At 38.3% G+C, this 12,455-nt stretch overlaps 1 protein-coding gene across 1 annotated transcript in view; it reads right to left on the reverse strand.

Annotated features, from left to right (window-relative positions):
* The window catches only part of LOC120514612 (brefeldin A-inhibited guanine nucleotide-exchange protein 2-like), a 570,108-nt gene that overhangs the window by 20,410 nt on the left and 537,243 nt on the right, over positions 1 to 12,455 (reverse strand). Inside the window, exon 26 of the mRNA XM_039735092.1 lies at positions 8,988 to 9,153. Coding sequence (XP_039591026.1) covers positions 8,988 to 9,153 — 166 coding nt within the window. The remainder of the gene's footprint in view (positions 1 to 8,987; positions 9,154 to 12,455) is intronic.

A 12,455-nucleotide genomic window follows, 5' to 3' on the forward strand; every position in this document is an offset into this window, starting at 1 on the left:
GCTTTGATCCAGGGGCATCTCGGGGGTGCACGCAGAGGCTGTCTCAGCTCTCACGCTTCAACTGTGTAGAGAGAGTGAAGGGACAGCTTGTCAGTGCAGATAATGTCTGGGAGCTTGACTTAGAGAAAATAAAAAACGTTTTACAAGTGCTAAACTAAGGTTTAGATCTTTAAAGTCATAGATTATTTTAAATAATAGATAGTTACAGGAGTTCTTACCAAAACTGTACAGGCAGGCAGCTCTGCCCCTTGAAATGCTTGTGCATGTGTCTTCGGGAGAACGGGGGCTGCTCTTGACAGTTTGTTTAATTAAGCAGGTACCGGAGTGAGTTCAAGGAGGGGACAGACACCCATCAAAGGGCCCTTGACAGTTTCCTGAACCAATCAGGTGCCGGGGCGGGTTCAACGAGGGGGAAGACATCCATCAAAAGGCCCTTGACAGTTTCCTGAACCAATCAGGTACCGGGGGCAGGTTCAATGAGGGGGCAGACATCCATCAAAAGGCCCTTGACAGTTTCCTGAACCAATCAGGTGCCGGGGGAGGGTTCAACGAGAGGGCAGACATCCGTCAAACGGCCCGTTGACAGTTTTACTGAACCAATCAGGTGCAAGAGGCGAGTTCAAGGAGGAGTCTGAGTGGGGACAGGGGGCCCTTGACCAATCTGCCACGAGGCGGTACCAAAGGGGAGGGGCTAGGTGACGTGGAGGGGCCGGGACTTTCCGGTGTGACGTCATCAGTCCCTTCCGGTGTTGCGCTATTGGGGCGGACCTTCCGGTATGACATCATAGGGAGCTGGGCTTAAAGGTCATTAATCATTTTGATTGACAGCTCTAATTGCGATTTTGACAGAAGCCGCATGCCTATAACTACTCTGGTGAGGCCTCAACAGGAGTACTGTGCAATTTTGGTCTCCAGGCTACAAAAAGAACATAGCAGGGCTAGAAAAGGTCTAGAGAAGAGCAACTAGGCTGATTCCAGGGCTATAGGGGATGAATTATGAGGAAATATTAAAAGAGCTGAGCCTTTCCATATTAAGCAAAAGAAGATTAAGTGGTGACATGATTGAAGTGTTTAAAATTATGAAGGGAATTAGTCCAAGCTTGATTAAGTTTAATGTGGCTGAATACATACATAGATCATTAGCTGTGGTGAACTAAAGGTGCATGATACTGTAAAAGACAAACTGCACTTTAAAATAACCCTTAAGTTCAAACTGATGACGTTTTTGATAGAAAAACTAATTGGTGACGTCACAAATTACGTCATAAAACAAAAATTGCGAATTGAATATTAATGCAGTATTTCAAGTTATTTTTGATAATATATTTTTCAGTACACTAAAAAGGGACCACATGTGAACAAGACACAATCCTTTAACACTAGAATTACCAAAGTCTACAAAAAAAAACTTGTTATCCCGGCCCACCTTAAATCCATTTACACCTCTCCGTCAGAGTCTTTTGTATTGTAAATGTGTCGATCAGCACAAAAAGCAAGCAGCTTAGTATCCCATCCCCATCCACCGTCGCATTTCAATTCGCAAAGAAGGTTCTCAATGCTCAGTTATTATCTTGGAGTGAAGTACCTGGAGCTGTATGGGGTAAATAATACATTGTCATTTGGAATACATACAGTTCATGTGTGTTCCGTGTCTACAACAATCTAAGTAAACACATTGTTAAAACAGAAACGTTTTTCATGTTTTAGTAATAATAGACAAAATGTAGACATGAAGTGTATAATGTGTGAAACCTGAAGTCCGAATATCAAATAAGCACTTTCACAAAATGTACAAGTATAACAAAACAAGTGTACTTTTATTCAAGAATATAACCAAAGAAAAGAAAGCAAATTACGGTAGGCTGTTGAGATGACTTCAGGCTTCACACATTATACACTTCATGTGTACATTTTGTCAATTACTAAAACATGAAAAATGTGTTTACATAGATTGTTATAGACATTGAAAACACATGAAATGTATATATTCCAAATGACGATGTATTATTTACCCAGCTCCATGTAGTTGACTCCAAGATAAACACTGCACTAAGTACCTTCTTTGCAAATTGAACTGCGTTGGTGGGAGGGGGGATGGGATATCAGGATGCTTGCTGCTTGTGCTGATCAAAATATTTACAACACAAAAGACGCTGACAAAGAGGTACAAACGGATTTAAGGTGGGCCGGAATTACAAGTTTTTTTGTAGGTTTTGGGAATTCTAGTGTTAAAAGTCATCTCATTTTAAAAATATTCTCTCGCTAGAAGCTGATTCTGTTTATATTGTTGCAGAAGAGAGTTATGTACTAATGTACAACAAAGCTCTTTAAAAAACATTGCTGTAAAAAGTTCCAGGTAACCCAGCCACAGGGGATGCACAAACCAGTGTGTTTCTTCATGCCACTCCCAACCATTGATAAATGGGGAGGGTTATATCAGGAAGGGCATCCGGTGCAAAATTTAGCAAAATCAATATGCGGACAACAATACAAATTTCCATTCTGGATCGGTCGAGCCCCAGGTTAACAACGACCGCCACCAGTATTGTTAGCCAACAGGGTCCTGCTGGAAATTGGGCTACTGTTGGCTGGAGAAGGAGAAGAAGAGAGAGGGGAGATGTGTCTGGATGGAGGAGGAGAAGAGGAAGGTAAAGAGAGTTGAACTGAGGGCAGGAACTTTGAATGTTGGCAGTATGAGTGGTAAGGGGAGAGAGTTAGCAGATATGATGGCGAGAAGGAAGGTTGATATATTTGAGGTTGATACAAGAGACTAAATGGAAGGGGTGTAAGGCCAGGTGGATCGGAGATGGATTCAAATTGTTCTATCATGGTGTGGATGGGAGGAGAAATGGGGTGAATATGTACTTTAAGAAGAGGGAGGAACATAAGGTAACATACAAGAGTGGAGGAAGATGCACACAGGTAGATTACATCCTATGAAGAAGAGCTAATCTGAAGGAGATTGAAGACTGCAAGGTGGTGGCAGGGAAAAGTGTACCTGTAGTTAAGTAGCATAGGATGGTGGTTTGTAGGATGACGTTGGAGATCAAGAAGAGGAAGAGAGTGAGGGCAGAGCCAAGGATCAAATAGTGGAAGTTGGAAAAGAAAGACTGCAAGGTTGAGTTTATGGAGAAGGTGAGACAGACACTGGGTGGTAGAGAAGAGTTACCAGACAGTTGGGAAACTACAGCAGATGTAGTAAGGGTGACGGCAAGAAGGTGCTTGGCATGACATCTGGACAGAGGAAGGAGGAAAAGGAAACCTGGTGGTGGAATTGGGAAGTACAGAAGAGCATACTGAGGAAGAGAATGGCAAAGAAGAAGTGGGATAGTCAGAGAGATGCAAAAAGTAGACAAGAGTACAAGGAGATAAGGCGCAAGGTGAAGAAAGAGGTGGCAAAGGCTAAAGAAAAGGCGTATGATGAGTTGTATGAGGGGCTGGACACTAAGGAGGGAGAAAAGGACATGTACTGATTGGTTAGGCAGAGGGACTGAGCTGGGAAAGATGTGCAACAGGTTAGGGTGATAAAGGATAAAGATGGAAACATACTCACAAGCAAGGAGAGTGTGCTGAGCAGATGGAAAGAGTACTTTGAGAGGCTGATGAATGAAGAGAATGAGAGAGAGAAGAGGTTGGGTGATGTGGAGAAAGTGAATCAAGAAGTGCAATGGATTAGCAAGGAGGAAGTAAGGACAGCTATGAAGAGGATGAAAAATAGAAAGGCCGTTGGTCTAGATGACATACCTGTGGAAGCATGGAGGTGTTTAGGAGAGATGGCAGTGGAGTTTTTAACCAGATTGTATAACGGAATCTTGGAAAGTGAGAGGATGCCTGAGGAGTGGAGAAGAACTGTACTGGTGCATATATTTAAGAATAAGGAGAATGTGTAGGACTGTAGTAACTACAGGGGGAAAAAATTGATGAGCAACAGTATGAAGTTATGGTAAAGAGTAGTAGAAGCTATGTTAAGAAAGGAGATGATGATTAGTGAGCAGCAGTACGGTTTCATGCCTAGAAAGAGAACCACAGATGCAATGTTTGCTTTGAGGATGTTGATGGAGAAGTATAGAGAAGGCCAGAAGGAGTTGCATTGTGTCTTTGTGGACCTGGACAAAGCATATGACAGGATACCTTGAGAGGAGCTGTGGTATTGTATGAAGAAGTTGGGAGTGGCAGAGAAGTACGAAAGAGTTGTACAAAATCTGTAAGAGGGAAGTGTGACAGGGGTGAGGTCTGTGGTAGGAGTGATGGATGCATTCAAGGTGGAGGTGGGATTACATCAGAGATTGGCTCTGAGCCCTTTCTTATTTGCAATGGTGATGGACAGGTTGAAAGACGAGATTAGACAGAAGTCCACGTGGACTATATTTCCTGATGACATTGTAATCTGAAGTGATAGAAGGAAGCAGGTTGTAGAGACCCTGGAGAGGTGGAGATATGCTCTAGAGAGGAGAAGAATGAAGGTCAGTAGGAAGAAGACAGAATACATGTGTGTAAATGAGAGTGCGTTTATTGGAATGGTGAGGATGCATGGAACAGAGCTGGTGCAGGTGGATGAGTTTAAATACCTGGGATCAACAGTACAGAGTAATGGGGATTGTGGAAGAGAGGTAAAAAAGGGAGTACAGGCAGAGAGGAAGGGGTGGAGAAGAGTGTCCGGAGTAATTTGTGACAGACAGGTATTAGCAAGAGTGAAACGGAAGGTCTACAGGACGGTAGTGAGACCAGCTATGTTAAATGGTTTGGAGACGGTGGCACTGACCATAAAACATTAGACAGAGCTGGAGGTAACAGAGTTAAAGACGCTAAAATTTGCACTGGGTGTGACAAAGTTGGATAGGATTAGAAATGAGTACATTAGAGGGTCAGATCAAGTTGGACGGTTGGGAGACAAAGTCAGAGAGGCGAGATTGGTCATCTGCAGAGGAGAGATGCTGAGTATATTGGGAAAAGGATGTTAAGGATAGAGCTGCTAGGAAAAAGGAAAAGTGGAAGGACAAAGAGATGGTTTATGGATGTGGTGAGAGAGGACATGCAGGTGATGGATGTAACAGAACAAGATGCAGAGGCCAGAAAGATATGGAAGATGATCCGCTGTGGCAACCCCTAACAGGAGCAGCCGAAAGAAGAAAAAGAAGCTGTAAAAAGTTGCAGGTAACCATCCACCCCATATATAAAGCTGAGCTACCAGAAAACATACCTGGACTAGCAGATTTGCAAAGCTGGTAGCCCAGTAAACTACCATGTGCATTTACAGTTGGTCCACTCCTGTGTATGCTGCAATACCGTGTAATGACGGTATGACAATCAAGGCACTTAACTTGACTGACCACTCCAAACTTCTCACCACCTCTTGAGGTAGTGAGAGCTAAGGCAAATTCTCATTCATTTTTAGAAAGTCTTACATATGTCTCACTGATGTAAGTACCTTCTCAATGGTAAAAGGTGTTTGAGAAACGGGCTCATCATCTTGTACGTACAAAACAGTTTCACATATATATGAATTACATTGTATGGATGAGATAGGAACCGCAATATTGATATTTTGCCATGTAGTTCAGGGATTCCATAAGATGTTGCCTGACAGTGAGCATATTTCCTTCCTCTGCTTTTTATTAACATGGCACCTATTTTTTAACATTTTCATTATAATTCTGCTTGAGATGAAACTTACAAGCAGGATACTCTGTATAGTACATTGTACCACATATTATTTTTATGGACATACTCCTCCACAAACATGTGACAGAAGTGCAATTATACCTGCACATAATTCATAGCTCTCTACTCCATCTTGCAGGTGGGGAAAAAAAAAATGTCAGTGCAAGCTAAGAAAAGAGATACCGCCGATAGGGCACTTTGTATTACGCTGTTGGATAAAGTGGACATTGTCCATTTTGCTAGGCTTTTTAGTGGCACACAAGGCCTGTAGACAGCAGATTTAACAAGGATACAGAAAGCCATTTGCACCCCCACCTGCATTTCAGAATGAATGCCTGAACTACAGCTCATATTAATACTATGGGCACCCCTGGGCTTCCTCTGATAATAAAGTGTAAATCAGAGCTGAAGTGACATTTTACACAGCTTCCTTCAGAGAAAAAGGTGGCAAAATTGACATCTCTCTTTGGCTTGTGATCACAAACTGAACCTGCCTGTATGTGATGGACAAAATAATTATAGGCAGATACTAGTTCTGTAACTGGTGGTGACCTTGATCCAATCACCAGAGATTACACCTTTTTTCATAACATGATGCAAACATCTCTTCTCTGTCTTCTGAAATCTAAAAACTGATGAGCCACTATCTCCTTGACGACCATGAAAATTGAGGAAAGTTGAAGTTCACTCTACTATGCCAAGGTCTTCAAGATGGGAACTTCAGCACCTATGCTATTATGCCAGAAAGAGTAATGCTTTTCCCTATGAAGTCACAGAGGACACAGCTGAGAACATAACAGTGAGCTGAGAAAAACAGAACCACAGCACACCACGAACAAAGAACAACACAGCAAAAAGAAAGAGTGCACTCCAACACAGGAAAAGTCTTCCGCATGACCCTGGAGGACAACTCCACACATTATCAGACACCATTTTTAAAGACTTGGTATCGTAAACCTGTTTATCTGTGCTAAAAAAACTATAGCCATAAATAGCCAGGAAACAGAACGCCTTTTCTGTGTTATATGTTTGTCTGTTTCACCGGTCTTGTGTCCTATCTTCTATGTCAATATAAATGCAGTTATCATATTTCTAAAATCTTTCTGTTTATCAATAAATTGTATTATTCTGTTTCTTAAAACGAACACACGTCATGTACCTTGATATAAGTCAAACAGCTAAAGACCCCCTGCTACAGAGAAAGTCAATGAAAATAAAGTTAGAATTTTACCAAATTATTTAATCAATTACGAGCCTTGTTAAAAGAAAAAGTGATAACTCAGGTAAAAGTTTTTTTTTCACACAATACAACTTCATATCAGCAACTCTTCAATAACTTTCACAGTACAATGGAAATGTAGTATACTCTGCTGTAGTTATAGTAAAAAATCTAGTGGTTTAAAACTCATGGACAATGTGGTTATATCATACCCAAATGCAAATCATGCTTTCAACCCTTCCAGAAATATCTAAATTCTGACATGACTGAATCAAGACTCTAGGAGACTTGTATAAGAAAATCATGTCATTCAAGTATCACTGTAAAAAAATAAAATTAAATAAATAACAGTATATTACTTTTTACAAACAATCCTAATTTAAATCTGATTCAGGGGTCTAAACCTGTCCTGGCATTATCAAGTAGCTAGGAAAAGTTAAGAGTTTATTTTAAATTTTTAAAAATATATTTATTTAAAACAGAATTGGGGCGGTAGTTGTTGATCAAAAAATAACCCTTGATCTTTAATAACACAAAAAGGAAATCTGTTTGCTATAGCTAGTTGGGTTGTGTGGCAAACTATAGCAAACCAATGCCTAAGTACATTATGGTTCTGAATGTGTGCATGGCATTATTAAATATTAATAGCATTATTTGCACAAAAAAATGTAAAGGTATTAGTTTGTGAAGGTCATACTTAAAACACTTAAAACAAGTAACTATAAGTAATATCAGTAGCAATATTAAGTTAATTGCATTTGGCAGCAATTTATAATTATATACAAACACATACATATACCTCAGAATTACTGAAATACATAGTACATTTATATGCAAACATATATTGCACATTTAGCACATGATCCATAAGACAGTATTCATAAAACAATATATTAATTACTTGTAAATTGTAAACTTGTCCTATGCAATGCTCATTTTGCATGAACTATCTTATTTATTTTCTAAAGGCACATTGCCCTAAAAAATAAAAGTTATCTCAAAATCATAATTTTTACAAAGCCAACCTGCCTTTATACTACTAAAACCAATGCTGAGAAAAAAAGCACTTTCAAATTTGTCTACATATGGACTGATAGACTTTGAACTGCCTATTGTGCTCATCTCAGCATTCTCAGAATAAAGGGTCCAGGACTGCAACCCACCCTGTGTGAAGCCTTCATTGGTAACATATTTGCGCCTTTGCCTTCAACTCAAACGTAACTGGACATACAATTTTATTTTGCTGTCAGATTTCCTTCAGGTTCCACTCTTCAATCCAAAATGGCAATTTTACTGTTTAAAATTAACTAAGCTGCTGAAAATCATCCCATTTATTCTACAGACTGCATTAGTCTTTCTTGGATACATAAATGTTAATTCTTAAACATTTTTCTTCTACACTTAGTTTATTAACTTCTTCCCTGATGTTGTGCATTCAAAGCTCACTTATTGACATTGTGTAACCAAGAGCAAATAACTGCACCTGCCTATGTTCCGACTGGAAAACAAAAGAAATGTAACTAATTCTATCTCAAATGTTGTGAATTGCCTGGGACAAAATAATAACAATACAGGGTGGGAGAGGAGTCTGTGTTTTGAAAAATTCAAGAAATGTTTTATTAAACCTTTGTATAACTGATATCTGTGGAATGCTATGAAGCCTAAAAAAATGAATAAATGAATGACTTTTCCACTGCAAGTATCAAACCATCCATCCATCCATTTTCCAACCCGTTGAATCCGAACACAGGGTAACGGGGGTTTGCTGGAGCCAATCCCAGCCAACACAGGGCGCAAGGCAGGAACCAATCCTGGGCAGGGCGCCAACCCACCGCAGGACACACACACCGACACCCACACACCAAGCACACACTAGGGACAATTTTAGAATCGCCAATCCACCTAACCTGCATGTCTTTGGACTGTGGGAGGAAAACGGAGTACCCGGAGGAAATCCATGCAGACACGGGGAGAACATGCAAACTCCACGTAGGGAGGACCTGGGAAGCGAACCTGGGTCTCCTAACTGCGAGGCAGCAGCGCTACCACTGCGCCACCATGCCGCCCAAGTATGAAACCACTTATGGATATAATATGCTCCTCATACCTGCTTTCCACAGTGCTGTTCTCTGTTCATTATTAGAGTTGAATGCTTTTGCGAAGGAATGTGACTCAAGGAGGCAGTCGAGCAACTTGAAAAGGTGTTTAGAGAACATGTACTTGTACATCTCTTGATTTTCTGTATCAAAGTGAACATCAGCCTCGAAAATATCCTTCTGAAAAACACCAAAGCTCTTAATAGAAAATGTACATAAATAAATTTTACAAAAATTTCACATTAATACCTACCAATGACCAATGCATATAAAAGCAAGAGTCATTGCTGTTTGTGTGTTTAAATAAAAATACACTTTTGATTAACAAAGGGCATCATAATTATATACTGTAAATACTGTTTGTACTTTGCATAAAAAGTAAGAAATACTAAACATTGCGTGTGTTTATTATTGAATAAAATACAGACAAGCATTTATTCACCAAGCACTGATATTAAAAAAGAGAGATCACTGATAAAATACATCAAAATGAAGTCTGGAAAACAGATTTAAAACAAAAATTTCTTCTATGAAATTCAATATTAACAAAGATAGAGTTCAGATAAAAACAAGTAGAATATAATTAAAATTAAATACTTGGCATAGCAAAACAAAGCATATTAAGTACAAAGAAATGAGATCCATTAGTAAGATGATTATATAGTTCTTGACGTAAATCTGAGTAATAAACTGGTAACAAACTGTGTCCTAAATATTAGAAGATAACAAAAGGGCAGAATTAAAAAGCAGACTGATGTTTAAGAGAATTTCTTCCTATCTAGTAGTACTCTTGGTAATTGCCTTCTATATTGTATACATTACCTGACTGACAAGACTGGAAATACTGCCTTACCTCTTACCTGTCATTTCCCTACTCTTTTTTGCTATTATTGATGGTATTAATAAGAGGTCTCTTGCTCTTGTGACTTTCTTTGTTGCTGTTACCAGTCATTTTTTAAATGAGCAATTTGGGGTGTCAACTGTTGCTGGAGTTAAAATGATGTTAAAACTGAATCATTAAAGTGTGTTCGTTTCTTAATCTTAATCAATTGAATACCTTTGCTTGAAATGCTTATCTTGCAGTTTTGGAGTGGCAAAACCATGTGCTTAAACATCCAAGGTAAAATCAGCAAGGGGGCCTAAACTACACCTCCAAAAATAGAAGGATTTTTTCTTGGTATGCAGGAGACAATGTGTATGCAACCCATGGTGTGCAGAAGAACAAATGCACAGTCTGTGGACTTTACTGTAGATGCTTTCATGAAAATCAGAGCAAGAAACAAAACATTCAACCACAATTATCAAGACTGCCCGGGACTTTTATCTTCTTTCAATTGAAAAATTATAATAGTGTACTGCAACTCTCTCTCTGTCTCTATCAATCTCCACTTCTCACCAAATAAAAAAAATATTGTGGACAGTTACGGTTCATGTTTAGTTTGAGTGCGCTATTTACAGCTTCAGATCTAGTGATTTTAAACATGATAATCACTCTTTTTACATTATGTAAAATCAATTATAAGTAGTCTATGCATAATGGAAAATATAAGAACAAACAGGAAAGCAGCACTAGCTTAAAATGTCTTTAGGCAAACCAAATATCCTCAGGTAGACATAAACAAAACTAATATATTCACTATAGTTTATGAGGGGCTACATCACTACATCAGTAAACATTTGCAAAAGGATAATATAAGTAAATGCTATTTCAATAATGTAAAATTCAAAGAATCTCTAAGACAGAACATTCTGGCTTTAGTCAGATGAACGCTAAATAAGGGGAGAGATAATTTTTTAATGATTTTAATTTAAAGCAAATAATAAATTCAACCCCATCCCAAAAGAAAGAGAGGAGAGCCAGCCAACAAAGCATATCTTTGAAAGCATGAAGGAAAAAAGGGTGTCCTTTTCCCCGATATAGAAACTTATTCTAAAATGTTATTGATTAGATCCTGACATATTTTAAAAAGTTTTGAACAGATCCTCTGAGTGAGAATTAGTTTTTTTCCAACTTCAGATAGTATAGGACATTAGTTACCCACTGACTTAAAGGTGCTGGGGTAGGAGTCTTCCAATTGATCAAGACAGGTCTACGTGCTAGTAGTGAAATAAAGGCAATTATGATGTGTTTGTCCCTCTCCACAGTAAGCCCATCTAGGAGTGCACCAAATACAGCTGTTAAACGTTCAGGAGTAATTGTGACACCAAGGCTATCTGATAGGCATTCAAAGACCTGATTGAAAAAAGCTACATCAACCTGATATAGGAGCTGCATTAAGTATTTTTTGTATCATATTAATCTTCAGAGGCCATTTTTGGTCGAAAAAACGTTATACTGAGATTTACATTTCATTAAAACGAGATTTGTTTAAAATGATATTCTATGAATGTTTGTCTGGGCAAACAAAAATTATTTGTTATTCTGAAAATATTGTTAATTTGGTATTCACTATAATGGAATTTAACCTATAGAAAAAAGAATATTAGCTGACCCGTGTCTTTTTATTTGTCAGTACATTTTTTATTTGTCAATTTTTATTAATATTATGCTAAGGTACATGTTTTGTGCTATCCGGAAAGCAGTGATGTGCAGAGACTTATAGAAGGTCAGTGGCAAAACTCTTGCGTACATTCTGGAAATTTAATTAAAGTCCATACTAACACAATTTCTTGGGCTAATAATTTAATTATACTTATAGCTTGTCATTCTGGTCATTATAGTAGTTAGTCTTTGGAATGAATATTAAGGAGTTAATTAAAAAATCTTAACATTAAACTGTTTATTCTTATTTTTCAAGGCATCAAAAGGTAACATTTTTTTCAAAAACATAAAAGCTTGTCTCTAACTAAAAAGAAAAAAAAATAAAGTGCCCTCCACTATTATTATTCTTATTAGTAAGTAAGAATAAAAAGTAAGAGTAAAAAATCACTGTTTACTGAAGAACTGTCATCTTGCACTGAAAAAATGAGAAACATATGACTTTTAATTGAAACAAGTTCATTCAAAGAAAAACAAAGCTCTCATCAAGAAATAAATTGGAGAAACAATAGCCCCACATCATCGCAAAACTTCCACCATATTTCACAGTTGGGACAAGGTTCTTTTCATTATAGCCATCCTTCTTTTTACACCAAACCCACTTTGCGGGTTTATTGCCAAAACGTTCAATTTTTGTTTCATCTCTATGTAGCAACACGTATCATTGATTTAACTGTGAGTGCAATGCAAATAAAGGGCAGAGTAGAAGTCATCGACGAACAATAAAGCACCACTAATCAACAGGGTTGACGGACAAGTGAAAAAGGAGTGGTGTCTTATTTTGTGTGTATAGTAAGGTCTGAAATGGAAATGAAAATAGAATATTTGCAAAGGTCAAGGAAGATACAAAGCAAAATGGTTGGCAACAATGCTATACAGTTCCTGTAAGGGAGAGAGAAGTAGAGGCTGAAGTGGTGTGCTCCCATCCAAGACAAGCCTG

Source organism: Polypterus senegalus, chromosome 14, assembly GCF_016835505.1.
Source record: "Polypterus senegalus isolate Bchr_013 chromosome 14, ASM1683550v1, whole genome shotgun sequence".
NCBI lineage: Eukaryota > Metazoa > Chordata > Cladistia > Polypteriformes > Polypteridae > Polypterus > Polypterus senegalus.